This window comes from Engraulis encrasicolus, chromosome 6, assembly GCF_034702125.1.
Source record: "Engraulis encrasicolus isolate BLACKSEA-1 chromosome 6, IST_EnEncr_1.0, whole genome shotgun sequence".
In the NCBI taxonomy this organism is placed as follows: Eukaryota; Metazoa; Chordata; class Actinopteri; order Clupeiformes; family Engraulidae; genus Engraulis; species Engraulis encrasicolus.
In genome coordinates this window covers 23,719,315-23,743,101 of record NC_085862.1, presented here as the reverse complement: position 1 = coordinate 23,743,101, position 23,787 = coordinate 23,719,315, and the positions used below count along the sequence as shown (strand labels likewise).

The 23,787-nt window shown below is 42.6% G+C and overlaps 2 protein-coding genes across 3 annotated transcripts in view; both read left to right on the top strand.

Moving 5' to 3' along the window:
• dsg2.1 (desmoglein 2, tandem duplicate 1) overlaps window positions 1-17,132 on the top strand; it is a 33,696-nt gene extending 16,564 nt beyond the window's left edge. For both annotated transcript variants that reach the window (XM_063200981.1, XM_063200980.1), the window contains exons 11-15: window positions 2,414-2,635; window positions 4,005-4,250; window positions 7,224-7,354; window positions 13,772-14,113; window positions 14,922-17,132. In XM_063200981.1, coding sequence (XP_063057051.1) covers window positions 2,414-2,635; window positions 4,005-4,250; window positions 7,224-7,354; window positions 13,772-14,113; window positions 14,922-16,142 — 2,162 coding nt within the window. In that variant the 3' untranslated portion in view covers window positions 16,143-17,132. The remainder of the gene's footprint in view (window positions 1-2,413; window positions 2,636-4,004; window positions 4,251-7,223; window positions 7,355-13,771; window positions 14,114-14,921) is intronic.
• LOC134450929 (desmoglein-2.1-like) overlaps window positions 1-23,787 on the top strand; it is a 511,642-nt gene that overhangs the window by 356,046 nt on the left and 131,809 nt on the right. The window lies entirely within an intron of this gene.

Below are 23,787 nucleotides of genomic sequence, written 5' to 3'. Positions count from 1 at the left end.
ACACCTCAGCTGGCAGATGCGTCGGATATGGCCCATGGGTTACTCAGCAAACAACTTAAACAAACTCCCGCACACTGACCATTTCGCTGTTCTTTCTTTAATAAACGACGTTTCGGTACTAGACCTTCTTCCAATCTTGCCTGATGAAGGTCTAGTACTGAAACGTTGTTAGTTAAAGAAAGAACAGCGAAATGGTCAGTGTGCGGGAGTTTCTTTAAGTTGTAAACTATGTCCACTGAAATGAAGGCCTATACACCCCCCTCATCTATCTACCTGTTTCTCCCACCAGAAATACCCACCATGTCAGCCAAGGGCAACTTCGCCGTCCATAGAATCATGTACTGTATAGCAATGTCAATAGGAAAGTTTACTCTAGTACAGGGATGGGCAACTGGAGGCCCGGGGGCCGCATGCGGCCCGGCGGCCGCATGCGGCCCGGCTCCTAACTCAGTGTGGCCCTTTGGCTACATAAATACATAAATAATGACCAGATTTTTCAAGACACTACTAAATGAATCCATTGTAATTATACTGTTGGCCAATAGAGCACACTCCTATTCTTTCCGAATCAAATCAAAACATCGGCAGTCAATGAGCAACCAACTGCATCTCGAGCTATAGTTGCAGTCAGATCCCTGGTCATGTGGCCCTCCGATGGTTGCGATAAAGAAATGTGGCCCTCCATATCATGACAGTTGCCCATCCCTGCTCTAGTATATAAATGTATTTTTCTTCTTTCTTCCACATTTTTCTTCAACCAGCCATTTTTAAAGCATGAACTACTGTATAAATACTTAGTGTACGTATACTGCATATCTCTAACATCTAGATTCAAGATTAGATTAGATTTCTTTATTGTTATGTTTATTTTCACATCAGACAGCCAGTTACTACTTTTACATGACGTTTTTAATTCCGAATTAATAATTCAGAATTAAATAGTTTCATCGAGTTTACATTGATCCTTCATTTCATTTTGAATTGTTAAGTGTTTACATGATGTTTTCAAAGCAGAATTAAGCTTTATTCCGAAGGAAAGTGAGTTAATTCTGAATTAAATATCTCATGTAAACGTAGCCAGTCTCTATTCCCCCTTTCCTGCCCAACAGATCATTTATTCCCCCAATTTTTCTTTGATCAGTAACTTGTGTTGGAGTCACTGTTTAAAAGAAAAATAATAATTAAAATAATAATAATAATAATAATAATAATAATAATAATATATATATATATATATATAAACAAGATCCCAAGAAACAGTGACACTGCAAAGTCATTGACCAACACTCACTCACCCCAGACACTTTTCAAATCTCTTACCCACCAAGACGGACATGGGTGCTATAGATTGTGTACACAGTTAGCAGTCTAAGTCTAAGTCTTTCTTGGCCACCAGACCATTAAGTCTTGGCCACCAGACCATTAAATCACTTGGCCACACAGACCATTAAGTTTGAAGTTGTTAAAGATGCTGGATTAAAAGACAAAAGAATAAAAGAGAAGTATTTACACAACCTAGAAGCTCCCTTGTACGTTGCTGTGATTTATTTGATGGAAGGTCACATAATGTAATGTAATGAAATTGTGTAAGCAACATCTACACCATCTATGCTCGTTTCTTGCTCGTTTCTTTATACACCTCTTGTTGTCAGTGTATAGCCACCTGTATTGTGTATAGCCAGTGTATTGTCACCTCAATAGGTGCAGTGAATTAACTGGTGTACACACTATCTAAGATCATATACTAGTGTTGTAATTACATCAGTAAGACTAACTGCTTCTACAGAGTCGCAGCGGCCCGGAGTACTAAACCTTTTAATAGCTTGAAAACCTGCTGCTACTAAGTAATGTACCAAAAACACAATTTCGTTGCCTTTTTGACAATGACAATAAATTCTTGAATCTTGAATCTTGAATCTTAATACAGCTCTGATAATTTTGTGTACTAAATCACCATCATCTGTTCCCCTTTCTTACCCACCAGACTACTGAGTGCCTGCTACAGTAGTTTAAGTGTAACCTAACGGGGGCTCTAAATTAACACCAGCCAACCGGGAAACGTTGGTGAAAAATCAATGAAAAACATAATCTTAATCTTATTTTAAAGATAAACATCTACTAGCGATTTTGGCTGGTGATGGAAAAAAGTTCATTTAGAGCCATGCATGTGATGTAATTGGCCCTGCCATGGCCAACCGGTAGGGCACTTGTCTGCCATGCGGCCGACCCGGGTTCGATTCCCGGCCCGGGTCATTTGCCGACCCCTCCCCATCACTCTCCCCATTTGCTTCCTGTCCACCTCTCAAACTGTCCTGTCAAATAAAGTCGTGAAAGAAAAAAGAATGTAATGTAACTAAGAGTGTATATTACTTCTCCTTCATACATATCTATGCACTCTTTCTTGCCCACCCAGACATGCCCACCAAGACGGCCACGGGCACCATCGCCATCCAGGTGGAGGACTTCAACGACCACTGCCCAGAGCTGGTGTCCCGCCTGGTGTCCATGTGCACAACCGAGGAGGTGGTGTATGTGACAGCCTCGGATCCCGATGTGGCGCCCAACGGCGCCCCCTACAAGTTCACCCTCATCCCCGAGGACACCGAGGGAGAGTGGAGCCTGGAGCACTTGAATGGTGAGTGGAAGTTGTTGTCTTATTTTTGCCCGCGGTGTGTTATTAATGTAAAGACATAAGCCTACTGTAATTTCTAAAATTAAATGAATTAATTAAATAGCCTGATAAATACATGATAATAATAAATAATGATGATACATTTTATGAGGAGCGCCTTTCACGATACCCAAAGACAGAATGTTAAAATAGTAGTATGTTAAAGCTATAGTTAAGTAAATAGTAAAACAGTAAACATTACATTACCAACATAAATGAATTAGTTAGCCTACTTGAATATTCTAATTACCAAATTACAAATGTTCTTTTTACCGATTTAAGCAATTTAACCAAACTATAATGAACAAAAATCCATTTTTGTTTTGGCTCAGTGTAGATCTCTAATGATGTGTGGAAAAGAGTATCTTAATGGGGATTACAGACTAAAGACTCATTTGCTTTGCCTTGTCGTGCTGTAGTAGCGATGCAGTGAAGTGTGGCACCGCTATTGTTGTAGCATGAAGCACTTCAAACGCAACAAAGCAGGGGCGCATTTCTCGAAAGCATAGTTGTTAGCCTGTTAGCAACTTGGGTAGTTGTCCATGGGAAATGGTATTGCACACAACAAAGTAGCTAACAGAATAAGCAACTATCGTTTCGAGAAATGCACCCCAGACTTGCAATTCCAGAGAAAACCACAGACACAGGCAGGCACGCTGTGGTTGTACTTTTGTTACTGAAGCTGCTGTCATAACGTGCACATTACACAGGTTGCAGAACAAGTTCTACCTGGCCCGTCCTCGCCTCACCTCGCCCTCGTCACCGGCTAAAATGACTATAATAACCTAGAGCACATACCTAGCCCTACCCCATACCATACCATATGCCAAATACCAAACCCATTCAGTAGCCTACCGTACCTAAACCTATGTGTATGCATAAAAGTTGTTGTAAAGGTTAACACTAATGTACCGTAACAGTGAAACTACTGTGTTTTCATCCTCTGACAAAGAGTCAGATTTTACATGACAAATTGTTCTCGTACTGTGATACACAACATCCAAAAAGTGCTGTTATCTGCTGTGGTAAGTGTGGAATGCAAGTGAATGACTCTCTGATAGACAAAACTAATTTCTCTATTAAAATGTCAATAGAAAACCATTTTGGTACATAATTTATTTCTCTTTTCATACATGAATTGGTGGAACCAACCTTAATAAAGCCACCATTTTCAATTACCAGTCACTGAATGTTAGCTTATTTACTTAGTAAATGTTCATGAATAAAATCTAATTTGTGTAGCATACATCTTTGGACATGAACTACTAAATATACACACTAGACCTTCAACAAAGTCATCATGTTGTTTTTGACTTCTGGTTTTGCTTTACAGACACGACGGCCATTTTGCGTAACCATGAAAGCACCTGGCCAGGCACTTACAAGGTTGCCATGCAGATCCAGGACCAGCAGGGCCTCTCGTGCCCTGACCATCAGGAGCTGGAGGTGGAGGTCTGTACGTGTGAGCATGGCGGCACATGCAGTGGCCGCGGCGTGGGTGGCGCGTTAACAAAGCCCTCCGCCGAACTGGGACCCGCTGCCATCGGACTGGGCATTCTGGGAGCACTCCTCCTTTGTCGTAAGTCTTTCACTCACTCTTTCACTCTTTCCCTCTCTCTATCACACACTCACACAGTACAGTCACACACACACACACACACACACACACACACACACACACACACACACACACACACACACACACACACACACACACACACACACACACACACACACACACACACACACACACACACACTGCCTGTCTCTCTTTCACTCTCCTACTCTCCCTGTGCCTCTGTATCATGACCAAGTGATACATTATTGCACGGTGACTACAGTAGCCCCTTAATGCGCGCTGTACCTCCTGTGGCGCGCTGTAATAGACATTAAAAGTTAACTGCTATAGTACTACACAACTCTGACAGTGCACGGGGCCTTTAGTAATACACAGGGATTAAAGTTTTCCGTCGCTGTGACGGATTTCCGTCAACTGGATTTTCGTTTGGACGGATTTCCGTCCTTATAATTCATGTCAATTAATTTACAATTTTTACTTTCCAACTGAACTCAAATCGAGAGCACTCCTGGTCATGAGAAGTGGACGAGAGGTGTGTTTGGTGTACGGATTTAGTTATACACTCCAGCATCGGTGGTGTCATACAACAGATTCACTCAGTAGTTTTGAGCCATCCCCTGGTCTTCCGTGTTCCAAAAAAAAAGCACACGAGCGGTCAACAATTCGGTTGCGGCACAGCGCGAGAGATTAAAAAAAACAAAAACAAATAGCCAACATTGTTGCTGATGGCAGAAAAGACAATACGTGTAATACTATGTCTTTAAAGTGCAATGACAATCATTAAACGAGTTGGACTGATATTCCAATATGGGCTAATAATGCATATGCATGGAATGCATAGTTGGAAGAAGGTAGGACACGTATGTTTCCATTATCGTTGCACCTGCCGTGGCGGATAGTTAGAAAAAAAAGAGTAGTTTACTTGGACTGCGCATGATGTCCTTTTCATGAAGGGTTTTCCTTATAAGCATTGTGACTTTTGCTAACATTATTCATAGCCCCAATGGGACGGCTATCATTGGCAGCTAGCTAGGATATACCATGCGTAATACCATGCGTTTCATCCTCAAAGTTTAGCGCGTTTGACTGGCTACGTGTAGAACTACCGGTAGCTCTAGTTGTCTTTCTGACAACGGATAATTTACAGTCTCACCTGTAATCATAGCATATTAACTTTGTTGTTGCCGATATATATTTAAGAAATAAGTTAAAAATGGGTTGCATCTTACAGGGGTCACGGAGGCTATCCCTGGCAGAGCCAATATTTTATGCCACGTCTTGTTCTGGGAAGCTGTGTTCTGATGGGTGGTCAATAAATGCCGTTTCAGTGTTTGTTTCACTTTCAAGGCTTGTTGTAGGCTACTGTGTGATGCTATTTTGCAAACTGGAATAGTGTGCAGCAACAGTTGTGTGTGTGCTTGTTTTTGAGTGGCTCAACGTCTGTGCCCATCTTCTCGGACTACGCTACGTTAGAGCTCAGTTATTTGCGCACTGTGCACTCAGGACTGATAGGTGGGTGATTTGTCTTGATTCGAGTGGAAAGTTGCGCGACAAGCTTGGGAAAGTGTGCTACTTTTGTTAAACGATAGACGTATGTCTGTGACTGTGTCGTGTCTGCTTGCGTCGTGTCAGCTTGTAGGAGAGAACACGAGTGCGTAGGAATCGGGGACGTTCTTTAAATCAATGGTAAGGGTGTGCCTGGCACCGCACATCGAGAAGCAAAAAAGTACCGGTAGCCATAGGTTTTCAAAACGGTAGAACACAAGAGGTAGACTACCGCACCCTGTTGTAAACGTCAACAAGTTATTTGTAACAGGATGAATAGTGAAAATCATACAAAATAACCAACAACTAGTTTTCTCCCTCTGATTGCTATGACCAGTGCATTATTTTTTAAATGTCAGAAATACAACTGCAAGCAATGCGCACCAGTGCTTTCACCAGAACAGTGTTTGCCCATTCTGATGGGAAAGAGAAAATATAGCCTACTACTACTACTACAACAACAACAATAAAAAAAACATAATAGGATCACTGTATCAACGCATTGCAATTCCAAGTCAATAATTCTGTGATATCAGCTAGACAATTTTGAAGCAACACTCATTGTGAATCTATTCTGCATAATGTTGTGAACAATTCATAAACAATGGGTAGAAATAAGAGGAAATAACCAAAACATACCCCAAATTGCAGTTCAATGTTTGCAGTCTGATATAGTATCCATTATCCCTCCATTCTCGGCCAGTTCTAGTCAATCTGGTGGCCTAGGCCTGCCCCCTTTCCCTCTTTCCTATTTTTTGTATTTAGAATTTGGCATCTGTAAACATAGCATTGTAGGCCTACATCTGATTGAGCACATCTGATCTAGTACCTACAGGTACATTCATACTGATTGTGTATGTAGGCCTACTGAGTCTGTAATGTATATTCATTGTTAATGTGAAGTGTAAAGTTTTATGTTGGTTGAAGTTCTGATTTTGTGGCACTTTTTGGATTACTGGCGCCCTCAATACATAGGCCTATTCTGCTCTAGGCGACTGCCCTGTCTGCCTATGCCTAGTGCTGGCTCTGGCACCATTCCTTGCATAAAACCAGTGTATGTTTCGTTATGAGGGCAGAGCCTGGCTACATTGGTGTTCGTTGGGTTACGGAGTGATACTCGATCGGGTGCCTAACCGGTAAAAAAGGTTCAGTCAGATGACTTTTTTTTTGCTTTAATCCCTGAATACATTACGACTTGGTCATTGCCATTCTGGTAACAGCTAATTTATAAAGCCGTGTCTTAAGGGGTTAATACATTGTTAGTTTAAGTTAGTTTAATTTAAAACATCTCTCTGTGTGTCTCTCTGTCTCTCTCCCTCTCTCTCCCTCTCTGTCTCTGTCTCTGTCTCTTTCTCTCTCTCTCTCTCTCTCTCTCTCTCTCTCTCTCTCTCTCTCTCTCTCTCTCTCTCTCTCTCTCTCTCCCCCCAGTCATCCCGCTGCTCCTGCTGTTCTGCCAGTGTGGTGCCTCTGGCCTGATCGCTGGTGAATTTGCTGAGATCCCCTACGGAGCGAAGGAGAGCCTGATTTCCTACCACACCGAGGGCCAGGGGGAGGACAAGGTAGAGTACAAAAACAAAATCACCACATATGAGTAGCTACAATACAAAAGGCCACTGTCGTTCTGTATTTTGGGGCATCCATACTGTAGCTCAATGGTTAGAGTGCTGGCCTTTAGATCAGAGGGTTGGAAGTTCAAATCCCACCCTTACCAGCACCTTAAATTCATGGCTGAAGTGCCTTTGAGCATACCTTGTGTACCTAAATAACTGTAAGTCCCTTTGGATAAAAAGCGTCAGCTAAGTGTAATGTAATGTATAGATTAAGTGGGACATGTCCATCACATAAACAGGTGTCACTAGCAGGCCATCATAATGTGAACAGTAGTAGTATTAATAGTAGTAGTTAGGTAGTAGTGAATTCTGATTTTGGAGAAAGGAGGAACATTTCACTTAACAAAGGCGTTGGTCCAAACTGCGTCACAATCATTTAGGCACAGGGTATAGGTACAGGGTATTGGTTCAAGTCTATGGAGCAATGCATGATTAGGTGCATTGCCTGGATTCAGTGCAGTGCAGTGCATTGTGGATAGGGGTGAATAAGCCATCCATGCCTCTTGCCACTGGATCGAATAACAAGTCAAGTCAAGTCAGCTTTTATTGTCAGTTTCTTCATATGCACAGGTCATACAAGGACATTGAAATTACGCTTTCTCACTATACCATGAAAGGACATAGACATACACAGGACTGACATTTGCAGACTGACATCAAAGTGCAAGACAGGGCAAGTAACAGTGATGGTCCAATACCAGTAAAGAAGTAATAAATAATACTGAGCATTTAACATTAGTGAGTGACAGTGATGGATAGATCAGGTACAGGGTGCAAACTCCAATCATCTTGTCAAACGCAGCGTTGCCAAAGCAGACAACAATGGAACCTACAGTATCATACCATTTAAAATGACAAGTTAAAACATGGGGGTGTTGTAGCGTATCACATTAATACTCCACATCCTGATTTGGCATACCATATTGATGTTCAAATCCAGCCTGGGTCATTTCCAGGTCCTGCACCATCTCTCTTCCTCTACTTTCTTGTCCACAATCATCACTGTCCTATCCCATTAATAGCACAACAACACACACACACACACACACACAGACACACACACACAAACACACACACAATTCAGAACAAATCAACAAGCCCCCATTCTCATAATTTCCGTATTTGCATATAAACGTTCAATTTTTTTAACCTTCGTGTCTGAAACTATAACTCACTCCAGATGACTAATTCCTCCTGTTTTAGACACATCAAGACATGTTTACCCACTCCCATGCATCAAAACTGTTGAATATGAATCATGGCATGCCCTACCGGCAAACCACTGGGCACTTATCATGTACAACAATGATGAATTATTGATTCAGCTCACGCTTACCCGTGTTGGATTCTGCATATGGGTGACTTTGCTTCTAAGTCCATGTGTGTACGTTTACGATTGGAGAAAAGATTATCGGTTCTAATTATTTTACGCAGAGAAGAGAAAATCGGAAAGTGACAATCAGACCCAAGTTGTACACACAAGATTAGAATACTTCTAGGCACATTTTTGTCCATTAATATTGCTAGTTTATTAATATTTTCCATTAATAGCTTGCCTGCTAATATTGCTAGAAATACATTGCTAGGCTAAAGGCGGATTCATACTTGGCGTGACTGGCGCTAACCTCCTTCATACCTCACTCGCGACGATGGCGCGCGCCGTCACGTGACCCAAAATGACGTCACACGCCGCTGGAGCGGCGCGAGTTTGTGCACCCCACATTTTTTGTAACTTGGCGTGCGCCACCAGCGACCATGCAGGTAGGCAGACAAAGCAGGAGTTGCGAAGAGAGGCTACAGCTACTGTAGGCTACTACAGAATGGATCCTGCATCATTTTGAGGATAATAAAATGTCCTAGAGAGTTATTTTATCTTCTCCCTTAAATGTTGTTCAGTGAAACAAATGTTTACTTTGTTCAGAAGCACGTTGTGTTCGGCGATCTATTTATAAATTCTGCAACCAGAACAATGCTCTCACATGGTCTTGGAATGATCTGGTAATGTAGGCTACAACAAAATGCTATGTTTCAATGTGATAAGTCATAAGTCAGACGTTCAGTAGCCCTACAGCAGCCGTGTTTGGCTTTCTATTTTAGATCTCTACAACCGCTGCATCTGATTCTGCCGGCGATTTCTGAAATTTCTCTCATGAACAGCAGAGGGCACACTTCCGAAAATGCAAGCAAAAGCCTGTAAATGGCGCTTTTGACTATGAATGGTCTGCCACATTTTAATGGTTCTCGCGCCAAATGCGCCAAAGTGCGCACGTGAAGTATGCAGAGCCCTTAAGACTATGCTGGGTGGGTGGTGGGGGTCGTGAAAATATTCTTAATTCCAAAAGGGGTTCCCCACTGAAAAAGTTTGCGAACCACTGCTCTGTAAGATATTAGACGTTGTAGACTAGGTGAGGTGGATGTGCTTTGCGTGCCTTACATGTGTGTAAATGTGGACACTGGCTATGCTGTGGTAGTTTCTGTGGTATGCAGGAAAGGTCATGCATTGTGATGTAGTGCAGTCAAATGATTGGCGAGGTGTGTGAAATGTGAGTAAGTCATAAAACCATTTTAATGTCCTCAGTAATTGGCAATAATTGGCAGTTATTTCAGTAATTATTGCTGACACACCCAATTTTCTCCCAGACATTGTGTTGAGTAAGGATTTTTTATTTGTCATCAAAATAAAGTATTTATTTGTCATCCAAATAAAGTTCTGGTACTTGTTTGCTTTTACCTTCACATGCTTCGTTTCAGGAACTATTTTAGAAAGATAACAATTGAAAGTCTTTTAGGCACTAAACTTCAGGACAATCAAATATTTTTGGGGGCAAGTGAAAGCGCACTGGCTTAGGCCAAAACTCACCTGCGATGGACATGGTGTAAAAATATAATGAGTACCATCGTGTGAGTTCATTTTCTCCTACTCCTAATTCAGTACACAGTGATGCCAATGTTAACAACATAGACTCTGGAATTTATATCAGAAATACTAAATGTTGATTCTGATATGTTGTTTTCGGAGTGAGAAGTACGCACACTTAAAATCCTTCACAGCCTGTTGAAGTCGAAACAAAATCCGCACACTTAAAAATCCTACACAGTCTGTTGAAGTCGAAACGTAATCCAGCCAAGAAAAAACAGCAAAAAGGATTTTAAGTGTGCGGACTCCTCACTCTGAGTCAGCCTTTGTTCTGCACCTTTTTTCTGGGATGTGCACAATCCTCACCTTCAACTGACTCTGATATGTTGCTCACTCTTTCCAGCATCCTTTTCTCTATTGAGCCTTGTTTTGTAATGCAGCATCAAAACTGTTGGATATGTCTCATGCCATGCCCTATCGGCAAAACACTGGGCACTTATCATGTAGAAAAAAGATGAATTATTGATTAAACTGACACTTAAACATGTTGGATTCTGCAGTGACTTGTGTGACTTTGCTCCCAAGTCCGTGTGTGTGTGTGTGTGTGTGTGTGTGTGTGTGTGTGTGTGTGTGTGTGTGTGTGTGTGTGTGTGTGTGTGTGTGTGTGTGTGTGTGTGTGGGTGTGGGTGTGGGTGTGGGTGTGTGTGTGTGTGTTAACATTGGAGAAAAGATTGTCTGTTCTAATTATCTTTATTGGAGAAGAGAAAATCGAAAATCAGACCCATTGCTACAAAGTTGTACACACAAGACTAGAATACTATTGGGGTAGGGCCACAACACTATCTGTTCTGTGGGGCACATCCAATGTAGCAATGCCTCTGTGAAAACACATGCGCTACCCTAGGTTCCCTCTAAGCTGTCAGTTAAACCAGGCCATTCACACAAATAGCAATAGTCATTATGTTTAAATCAGTCATGCATCCACTATGAGATATTAGACTTTGTAGCCTTAGTTGAGGTGGATGTGCTTTGCGTGCCTTAGATGTGAACACTTGGTATGCTGTCGTAGTTTCGGTGGTAGTCATTTCAGGAACTCTGTTGTACTGTGATCCAGTCTCTTTAGGAACTGTTTTCAGTGTTTCAACTGTTTGTATAGCACCTGTAATACAAGATAATCCTACAATGCAACAATCTTGGCCACACCCTGAACTCAACAACAGCAAAGAATATCAAAAACAACAAAACAAGGAGTACAGCATGAAGTGACCATAAGAGATTGTTCAGGAAATGTTTTACGGCATTCCAATATACCCAGAGCACGTTGATACCTATGAGTAAAACTGCAACCGGTCATAGCCCGTTATAATACTTTGTTAAATAAGTAAATAAATACGTTTGTTAAATAAATACATAAATGTGTTTGTACTGCAATGTTCAGAATATTTAGCTTCGTGTCCAGCCAAATTTGAATGCCATTCTGGGCTAACAATTACACCTGTTAGCTTGCTTGATGTTTCATTACCCAGCACTTTGCATAAAGTAAATTGTTTGGGCTGTTTCTGACATGTATGAACGAGGGTTAGTTCTAAACTATTTTACGAGTAGCTCGCGTTTCTGGTGTTTTGGGCACGCGATTGGTGGCTACAGGCTACAGTATCACGGCGCATAACTTTTGGTGCTATTGCTTATCTGAAATATTAGCGAAACCTATCCTTGTTGGCTTGCAAAATCGACAGTTTAGCGCCCATTGTCTCTGAGAGCATTTCTTGTTCAGGGTGAATTGGGATAACGGCACAGCATGACACAGCCAGGTTGTATGTGGAAAAGAGCCTTATGTGGTCCACTGTGTCAAACGCCTTTGATGGGTCATTGACAATGCGCTACGCAGTACTGTTTTTTTTGTCAGCATTGGTGGCACTGTGCTTTTTTCCTAAAACCTGACTGCAGTCTTCTTGAGAGAAAGTTGTTTGTGTATAAACAGTCTTTAAGTTGCTCACAGACCAGTGATTCAAGGATTTTTGACAGGACACACAAATTAGACATTGCCCGGTAGTTGGTTAAAACGGCTGGGTTGCCTCCTTTTAAAAGTGGAATAACAAAGGCTGACTTCCAAACTGAAGGGAGTTCTTTGTTTTCAATTGATAAATCAAAAAGTGTGGGCTGGATAGACTTAATCACCTTCCAGAAATTTTGTGGATTTAATGAGAGAAGTGCATTTATTTCTCAATTGTCTAAAAATGGACCCATCACAGGCAGAATCACTTTTTTCTAGCTATTGCCCATGCCTCATTTCACTGCTGAACATTAGTGATGGCAATGACGTATTATAAACCTCTCCACAATTGATTTTGAAATTAAAATAAAAACTAAAATAAAGTATGGAGTCCAAGCCAACCTGTTCCAGTAAAGCCTTTTGTTGTCACAGACCAAGCCCTTTTAATCTCGAAATAACTTAAGAAGGTCATACATGCCTTGGGTATTGTAGTGTCGCTGCCATTTCTGTGTCCCTTCCTTCCTATTCGATGAGTTCAGAAGTTGTTATGCACCTGCTAATTGAAGATGAGAGTTGACATTTTCCATGTCTGCTTGACATCTTCCACTGGCGTCATTTATGGTAAAGGATTAAGTCAAATATAATTAGTTTCTTAATCATTCAGTGAACTTGAACCTTTTACATGCATCAGCTCCAACCTTACGTTCATGGATGCTCAAGTCAACATACTGGGTCTTTCTCAAAACCTAGGCCAGTGTCCTTCCAAGTGTATCAGCCTAATTAGTCACGCCCAGTGATTGGATACTTTTTGGTGAACTCTACAGAATATCCAATCACTGGGTGTGACTAATAAAGGGTATCCAATCACTGGGCGTGACTAATTAGGCTGACACACTTGGAAGGACACTGGCCTAGGCTTTGAGAAAGACCCACTGACTTTCTTCATTGTGCCCCTGTCTAGGCATAAGAGCAGGGGAGACCAGACTACATTTTGTTTTGGCCATTTTTGATCATCTACTAGCTCGTCTTATGTCACCCTTATAACACTGCGATGAAATAGTATTTTTGAATCGGTGCCATGTAAATAAACTTCACTTCACTAGCTACACTATACACCCAACCCCCCCGTATCCCTCTGTCTCTGTCTCTCGCTCACCCTCTCTCTCGCTCACTCTCTATCTCTCTCTCACTCTCCATCTCTCTCTCTCTCTCTCTCACTCTCTCTCTATCTCTCTCCCTCTCTGTCTCACCCGTACTGCCTGTCTCTGTGTATGTGTCTCTTCTCTTCTCTTCTCTCTCTCACTCTCTCTCTCTCTCTTGTATTCTTGTATTGAGAGTGTGAAGGAGAGGGCTCCTCCCTTCTCATGTCGAGGGGAGATGTTGTAGGGAATATTTTGTATGTTATGAACTGGTGGTGATGTCCACTGGTGGAGTTTTAAATCTCAATCTCTCTCTCTCTCTCTCTCTCTCTCTCTCTCTCTCTCTCTCTCTCTCTCTCTCTCTCTCTCTCTCTCAGGAGGTGCCCCTGTTGGCTGCCGCCCCAGTGCAGACGAAAGCAGTCGGTGGCATGATGCAGATGGCTAACCAGGGTGGGGTGGCTGCGGCCGCCCCCGGTCTGGCTGGAGCTTCGGCTGCCATGATCAGCTCCAGGTCCACCATGGCCGGCGGAGGTATGGGTGGGGGCGGAGGAGGCGGCTTCTACGAATCCAATATGGAGATGAGCTACATGGATCACACCATGAGGAGCATGGCTGGTGGAGGCCAGGCCAGTGGCTTCATGTCTTCGGAGTACAGGGAGCAGGGAGCCTACGATCAGCTGGCTCTACCGGACGCCTTCCTGGCCGACTACTATGGACAGGTACGTTACCCTTAGCCTGATTATCATCGACTTTCAAATCTCTTCGAGACTTGGTCTGACCAAGAGCATAACAGTTAACGTTTCCCTAACGGCATGGTTGATCCGCCACCCTTGGTTTGCGACTGGTGGACTGGTTTCCGTCAAAGCGGGTGGAGTTCCCGATTTTTCCAGAGATCAGAAACAATATTTACATTGCTCTTGGTCTGACTAGAAGCAACCCAAAGTTGTTGTGCCACGAGGAGGACGTGGCCTGGCTAGGTTACCCTGGTCTCTCTGGTCCTCATTCAGAAGATTCTCATTCATCCAGGTCAACCAAGTAAAAGCTGTTTAGTTGTAGGCAACTGCACATGTTCTTGACCACTTTGCCTGGTCTTGCATTGCAGAAGGCTAGAGTTTATCATATTCATAACATTTTTGTTCTGTGTGTCAAGCACATCGACTTCTATGGACTGGTGAGTTACTCTGGGCTCTGATCCATGTTGAATAGAAGACGTTAGCTAGTGTGTGAATAACTTGCTTACTAGTCAAGGCTTTAAATTAACTTTTTTCATCACCAGCCAAAATGGCTTATAGATGTTCATCTTACTAGCCAAACACACACTCACTAATGGGTCAAAAACGGCTAGTAAGTTGGTCTTTTCTACCAGCCAAACTTTGAAATTTCACAAGCATTTGGCCGGTTGGCTGGTGTTAATTTACAGCCATGTTACTAGTATATACTGCATATATGAATAACTAATTAATTGCAAATGTGAATAACTCAATTACTCGTATATGCATAACTAACATTCCTCAATTTGTATTACAGAAGGCCGAGTGCATGGTGACCAACAGCTCCCCCAAAGACAACCTTCTCGTGTATGACTACGAGGGCCAGGGATCTCTCGCCGGCTCCGTAGGCTGCTGCAGTGACCTCGGCTCCGACAACGACCTGGCCTTCCTTGACGACCTGGGGTCAAAGTTCAAAACCCTGGCCTCTATCTGCAGACCCACCCAGGTCGTCGAGACCGTCGTGGAGGCAGCAGCTCCTCCCCCGCCCAAACCCGTCGCCGCCGCGCGGGCTGCCACCATCTCGTCATCATCGGTCCCGGACTTCGGCGGCATCAACGTCGGGCTGGCGAGTGACACCGCGTCGTCCATGCGCGTGGAGAAGACCGTCACCACCGTGGAGCAGCAGAGTCCACCGGCGCCAGCTCCCAGGGTGCGTCTGCAGGAGACAGCGGCAGTGAGCGTGCCAGTGACCATGCCCACCCAGACCTTGCTGGTGCAGCAGCAGCCCATGTACTACATGGTGGAGCCGCAGGTGCAGAACACAGTGCTGCTGGCTGAGAGGCCTGCAATGGGTCTGGGGCAGGGAGTCTTCCTGGTCAACGGGGGACAGGCGGCCACAGACGGGCTGCTGGTCCAGGGAGGAGGGCTGGTGCAGGGTGGAGGATTTGTACAAGGAGGGGGATTGGTCCAGGGCGGAGGGCTGGTTCAGGGAGGAGGGCTGATGGTGCCTCAGGCTGGGAATCTGCATGGTGCCCAGGGCGTGATCCTCCAGGGCTCAGTGCCTGCACAGACCACCACGCTGGGTCGAGGCCAAAGCATGGTGCTTCTAGAGCAGCATGGGCCTGCTTTGAGCTCTGGGGGCACCCTAAAATCAGCCAGCCTCTCCGGGTCCCAGATGGTTCTACTGGATGGGGGTGCCGCGAGCCAACGAGGGGGTCAGATTCTCCAGGGAGGAGGGCAGTTACTGCAGGGGGCACAGATCCTCCACGGCGGGTCCACCAGCACGCTTCCCATGGGGAGTGCATTGGGGGGGTCGCAGGGCATGATGTTTGTGGAGCGCTCAGGTGGGGGGCAAGGAGCAGGGGTCAGTACAGGGTTAACAAACGTGGTGACCACCACCACTACCACCAGCTCGTCATCAGTCGGTGATGGTAATTTAAGTGTACATGGTGGTATGCCCGGGGTACAGCTAAGCCAAGGGCCAGGCTCTCACAAAGTGCTTATTCAGGAGAGGAAGGTCACAACAAAAAAGAAGTAAACGGCTGATCTTTTTTCTTTTTTGAAAGTGTTTTGAAAGTGTTTTATTTTGCCACCACCAAGCGAAAATACCTTTTTACCTTTGTTGGGTGGTTGGTTTGTTAACAGCCTAATCCATAAGAGCTCTGGACAAATTATGACATTTTCAAGCTGGGTCAACATTTTGCAGAATCTTAGAACGTATTCTGTTTTTATTTTTATTTTGTATTTTTGGGCAATGTTTCGGATCACATTCTGGATCCAAAATTTGGGACTTCTCTAGTGTGAGACAGTGCTCTCTGAGAGCCTCTGTAAACAAAGTTTTTATTACATATTTGATCTCAATATACATTTTTGTACAAAGTAATTTTATGTAAATGTTTCAAAAAGCACCTTTTTCAAAATATCTTTTATATGTTCTTAACAAAAACAACAAAACTCAGACAGCATGGCCACATACTGTGTATTATAGTAACTACTCATCTAAGTAGCTTTAAGTTAGCTTATCTGCTACATTGACCAAAGGGGCACTTGTGGTATAAATGTTAAATTAAAATCGATGTGTTTTATTAGCTTCTTCTCTGGAAGATGGGTAGACTTGCTTTGTGCTGTGGCTATTCCACATACCAACCCAGAATTATCCCACTGACACACATGTGCGCGCGCACACACTCACGCACGCACACACACACACACACACACACACACACACACACACACACACACACACACACACACACACACACACACACACACACACACACACACACACACACACAAACACACACACACAGACCTGCTCAGACAAGACATTTTCTTCTGGCCTGCAGGTGAATTAAAGATGGGTCAGAGACGGAGCAAACTGTTCTGCCTTCATGGATTAAAATGAAGGTATTTTGTTAGCTTCTTCTCTGGAATATGCAGCACTTGCTTTGAATTTTCCACATACTAACCCAAAACTATTCCCCTGCCACACACACACACACACACACACACACACACACACACACACACACACCAGTGTTAATTTTGTCATCTTTTTTTTATTTACTCGTAGTCTTAGTCACAATGACGAAAATCAATGTTAGTCTTAGTCATATTTTAGTCATTGCCTTCCCAATTTAGTCTTAGTCTTAGTCTAAATGACGAAAATCAATTTTAGTCTTAGTCAATTTTTAGTCATTTTCGTCATTTTAGTCAACACTGTACATTACAGAACATCTCCACACACTTTTAACATATATCATTGACTGTAGAGAATAAACCTTCTCCGCACACTGCTTCTCTTTTTAACGTATATCACACTGTACAGAATAAAACTTCTTCACACACTGGTTCTCTTTTTCTCTATTTTATTTAATACCAGTGTTAATTTTGTCAGCTTTTTAAAATTTAGTCTTAGTCTTAGTCACAATGACGAAAAACAAATTTTAGTCTTAGTCATATTTTAGTCATTGCCTTCCCAATTTAGTCTTAGTCTTAGTCTAAATGACGAAAATAAAAAAAGGGGGTTGACGAAATATTTTAGTCATAGTCATGGTTGACGAAATTAACACTGACACACACACACACACACACACACACACACACACACACACACACACACACACACACACACACACACCTGCTCAGACATGACGTGTCCTTGTGGCCTGCAGTAAAATTAAAGATGGTTTAGAGACTGAGCAAACTGTTCTGCCTTCAGGGATTAGATGGAAGTATTGTACGAATGATGTGAGTGTTAAAGAATGGATGTTTGAAGAGATCATGGCGTATGTTGAATAGTGATTTTATTTGTCTATACTGCCATATTGTATGTATACCCATTGCCCTTGCACTGTTACTGTAACTGTGGTTAAGATTCATTTTTGTTATCTTTTATTTTGCTTTGTATCATGAACTTGTCCTATATACTTCAGTCATTTTCTTGTTCATGGTCTTACATTTTTGTTACATCTGATACGACAGCTATGCAGGAATTGGAGCAAGGGTTACTCATGTAGTTTAATCAAATGTCAGCCACTGAATTTAGGTCAAATAAACTTGTTTCAAATAAAATAGATTTGGTTCTGTTTTAAATGTGTTGTGCTGTGTGTTCTTCTGTAATTGTACAATACAATAATGATATACTGTAATAATAAGGGCTCTAAATTAACACCAGCCAACCAGCCAAATGATGGTGAAATTTCCGTTTGACTGGTAGAAAATACCAACTTATTAGCCACTTTTCCCCATTAGTGAGCGTGTGTTTGGCTAGTAAGACTAACATTTACTAGCCATTTTGTCTGGTGACAAAAAGTCCATTTAGCACCCTGGTACAGTAATAATGCATGTAAAATGCACACTACAGTTGATTGCTGTACTATTATACACCACTAGCCTACTAAATCTTTGTCATCTAGGCTATATGTCCCTGGTTCCCTGACAAGAGTTGTGAGGCTCTATAGGATTAACACAAGAACCACAGAAAAACACAAGGGCAACAACAACAAAAATTCACTAGATTCTTTGAACGCTAATGGTGATTTGCACATGTGACAGAAACAATAGAAAAAAATAAACTCTAAGACTTAAATTGGCATCGAAAAGTTGCCTGTAACAATAATAATAATAATAATAATAATAATAATAATAATAATAATAATAATAATAAATGTATTTGTCTAGCACTGTATCATACAAGGCATGCAACTCAAAGTGCTTAACAAATGGGAAAAAAACATCATTGTTAGAGATGGATTTAAAAGGAGAGGCAGAAATAGCAGGAAGGCATAGAGATTGTAAAGTCATAAGGTCAACGTAGGTTGGGGCCTCATTTATCAACCGTTCTTAGGCACAGATCTGTGTGTAAAGCGTGCGTGCGATCATTCCTGAGCAAAGTGTGGGATTTATGAACATGTACTTGAATGTAGAAATGTGCCTAAATCTACGTACACCTCAGATCATGCGTGCGAGTGGAAGAAACACGAAATTGCAAATAATAGGCCTATTGACCGTGCAAGGTACAGTTTGCTTTGAATGACAATGGAGTTTGACAGTGTGCTATTTTACAGTGTTTTCGTCCATGTGTGTCTCCTTCTTTTACTTATTTTGAAACACTGTACACTGAAACACTGTACGGACTCACAGTATGTACTGAAGAGCAGATACGAGTTATGCCTCCGGCACCTTCCAAATAAGTAGGCCTAACAACCATAGCGTCTTGAACAGTTATTAGTCCATCATCACCATCCATACACCACCTGTCATGCTGTACAAGAGCAGTCCTTGACATACAAGCCAGAAGCCACCACATTCACTTTTGGATGTTTAAGAGCTTACGAGATGGAATCTTAATTGTTGTCAAAATGCAAAGGCGGACAACATACCCTTGATCCAGTTTACTAAGACACTGATTCTAATGTACACATCTCTTCAACTTGACACTGTGGGTGACCCTATTACTGATAATGATAGTGCATGTACCGTAAGAACAGCTGTTTGGTGGTAACATCTTGTTTTTTACTAGCTTGATTATGAATTATGTACTTAATAAGTGCATGTGTGCATCTTGGGGGTCGGCCATCTTGAAACTGATGGCATCCAAAGGTTTACCAGTATATGCACCATTTATAGAGTACTAATACACACAATTGTGTTGAAATCAGGTCTATTCATTCAAAAAGTTCAAAAAGTACACACATACCACCAGACAACAGTGTGCCAAATGATTAGACACTTTCGTAATTAACTCAGCCATCTCATGCAGCCCCACCCAGTCATTTACAGTAGTCCATAGGCTACACTCATTATCACCATCCATGCACTGCCTGTCATACTGAAAATGAGCAGTCCTTGACATACAAACCACCTACGTTCACTTCTGGATGTTTAAAACCCCTTAGCGCAGCACTATAGCTCTCTGTAATGTCATGGCAATGTTGTTATGATGTAGTTAAGCATTTTCAGCAAGTGAATAGGGTCGCCGGCGACCCCTGCTGCAATAAGAGGCTACGAGCTTGTGAGATGGAATCTTAATGGTTGCCAAAATGCAAAGCCAAAGTACCCTGCTATAGTTCTACCCTTGACCCCCGTTTACTAAGCCAGGGATTCTAATGCACACAGCTCTTCAACTTGGCACTGCAGTTGACGTGACCTAATTATTTTTAACGATAGCGCATGTAGCAACAGCCATTTGTTATGAATATCCAAATGTGGACTTGCCATCTTTGATAAATGGCTGTAATTGTGCTTTATTGTGAGGTAAATGCCTGCGAGCTTTGCTTTTATTTGCTTTTTGAAGTGTCAAATCTTAAATTCGAAAAGTGTTCCAGGAGTACACAGTACAGCCATGAATGTGCTCGGGTGAACCTCTTGGCTAAGGTTTGGGCATGTTGGAATGATTGTCCTTTAGTAAATGCCTGCGAGCTTCACTTTTGTTAATCCCACTGTGAGATGCCAAACCTTAAAATCAGTCAAATGTCAAATCTTAAATTCGAGAGTTTAACGAGTAGACAGTACATTATAAATGTGCTTGGGTGAATCTCATGGCAAAGGTTTGGTCATGTTTGAAAGACTGAAAAACTGATTGATGTGGGCCTTGACTGCTTTGCAGTCAGAGGACGGGATGCGCCTTCTCACTGGCGCTGGATTGAGCAAGGGAATCTCATGAGAGATTAAAGAGGTGCACACCAGGTCACCCTCGAAAGCTGCATTAACAGAGGAATACTTCAACAACTAAGACCGCACCTCTTCCTGCAATGCAGACAAGTCAAGACCACAGATTTTGTCATCAATGGTCATCTCTGCAGTCGAAGGTCCAGCAGTTGAGGCGGTAATTCGACTATGTTGTTTTTAAGGTAACAACCGAAACCATGTCAACGTTCCCCAACTGGGTCCTCGGGTAGAGAACAGAGTCTCCTGTGCCCACATTGACAACTGGAATGTACACAGTGCCTCTGGCAACCCGCACCAAAGTTGGGGACAACAACAACCCAGCTGGTAGCCCCCTGTCTGTTGGCTCCAACAGAGCCGTGTGGCCAGAATATTGTTCAGAACAGGTGGCTGCCACCATCTTCATGGTTCCCCCTGGCACCCGGTATTGAGCCAAAAACAAACCCTACACATATCGCAAAAGTGTTGCAAAAGCAAATTTGGTGAAAAGGTTAAGAAAGGTATTAAAAAGGTTGACATTTTAAGTTGATGCTGTATATTAGCCATGTTTTTTTAAAACATTTCTCTTCGTTATTTTATACATGATAAAGTGTAGAATGGCACTTAGAGAGGGGAAAATAAAGCCAGACTATCATCGACTTTCAAATCTCTTCGAGACTTGGTCTGGCCAAGAGCATAACAATTAACATCTCCCAAATGTCATGGTAGACCAGCCTCCCTTAGTTTGCTAATGGTTGTTTGCGTCCCGAAAAAGTGCGAGGAGTTCCCGATTTTTTGGGAGCCCAGAAAGTACTTGCATTGCTCTTGACCTGATTAGTTGCGACACTGAAAGTGTTGCGTCACTAGGAGGGCATGGCCTGGCTAGGGAAAATATATGTATATATCAAATATGGCGAGTAATATCGATATTGGGGTATACAGTCATGTTATCATGTATCGTATATTTTTCTAACATCGTGCAGCCCTGCTAGCAACTCTTTCACCATCACAGTCTCTGGCCAGATGACCTGGTTTCTGGCACCGCAGACAAATGAAGGGTTGATCACGAGAAAACCGATTACGCTTACAGTCCTGCATGACAGTCATATTACAGCTAAGTTGGTCTAACTGCAGTTGCTGAAGTTTAATCATCTCTTTAATTTCAGCGAATTCTGACTTGAATGACAGATTGTCATGGGTAGTACTGGTTACCATTGCAAGATGCCCCAGCAAGGCCGGCCGGTCTCTCCAAACTAGAGAGGGAAAACCTACGAGGTTGTGAGGGCCCTCCTACTCCCACCTAATGGCCTCCTTGCGGATGTCAAGTAAAGTAGCTGCTGGCTTTTGGCGTCGTGGCTCTATTAACTGATAATGATAGTGCATGTTCTGTAAGAACAGCTATTTGGTGTAAGCATCTTATTTTTCCCATCCTGATTATGAATGCCTGCAATAGTGCTTAATAAGTAGGGCCTATTTGAGTGCATCTTGGAAGTCTGTCATCTTAAAACTGTTGCCATCCAAACTTTTACCTGCTGTGTGTGTACCATATATAGAGTATTGCTACACAAATCAAGTCTATACATTCAAAAGTTGTCATGGAAAAATATCTGGGATGGACAGATATGGCACACACAGACTCACATATGAGACTCCCATACGACCAACAGTATGCCTAATAAGACACTTTCGGAATTAACTGACCCATCTAATGTAGTCCCATCCAGTCATTTACAGTAGTCAATACACTAACCTGTATCATCATCACCATCCATACACTACCTGTCATACTATAAAGGAGCAGTCCTTGACTCATCAGCTGCCACATCCACGTCTGGATGTTTAAGAGCTTACAAGATGGAATCTTAGTGGTTGTCAAAATGCAAAGGCAGACACTGGGTGCGTTCCAATATGCGACCTTGCTTCCTCCACTTGTGCTTGTGGCCTCGTACCAGGAAGTAATATGTCATGATGACATCACTGACAACAGCATCATATTTCAATATCTTGCAAGAGCTCAATTGTAAAGTAATTTTCTCATTTGCAAACTGGATGGTGAATGAAGAATAGTCCCCCAAAAATTGTTTTGGATAGGCTGACAGCGGATAAACTTTATTGTTTTCTCCACGGAGGAGGGCCCAGGAGGCGGGGTGAGGCCACAAGCAGAAGTGGAGGACGCAAGGTCGCATATTTGCACCCAGTGTCTGCCTTTGTACCCTGTACCCTGCTATACCCTTGGCCCAGTTTACTAAGCCACGGATTCTAATGCGCACAAATATTCAACTTGGCATCCCAGCTGACGTGACGCAATTCCTTATAATGATAGCACATGTAGCATCAAACGTTCCATTTCCACTTTCCATTCTCTGATAAATGGCTGTGATTGTGCTGCGAGCTTTGCTTTTATTGATTGCACTGTTAAATGTCAAATCTTAAAATCGAGTAGACAGTAGCCTACAGCTATAAATGTGCTTGGGTGAATTTCTTGGCTAAGGTTTGGTCATGTTAGAATGATGCCTCACCATTTCATTTAAATTGGCCAAGTTTTCTAAAGGCCTATTGTTGACCTGAAATCCAGAAATACTAAGCTACATAAATACACACTAAATTCTACTTATCATGTCTAACAACTCTGCCGTTCAAAGATGGAAAGATCAGCATCAATTGTACTGCATCAGTTCTCTATAGATGGGTTCTCAGTGTTTGTAAACACGATGTTATGAGGAGAGGCAAGACACTGGCAGCCAACCACGTGCGCTATTTTTTTGACCGACAGCGGTTTGCAACAATCAGAGGTTGAGTTGTGCGCAGATAGTTTTGCGCAATGAGGTTATATAAAAAAAATTGTACAAGTACAAATTGTATAAATACAACTACAGTCTTCCTGCGCTGATATGTCATGATTATATGACATTAAGGGTTACATGGTGCTATTCCGACATGCCGTTATTCCGACATTGATGTCTATTGTCTGAATACCGGCACGTTTCCAACCGAGATATGCCATCAGAGTAACCCTAACCCTAACCCTAAAGCAG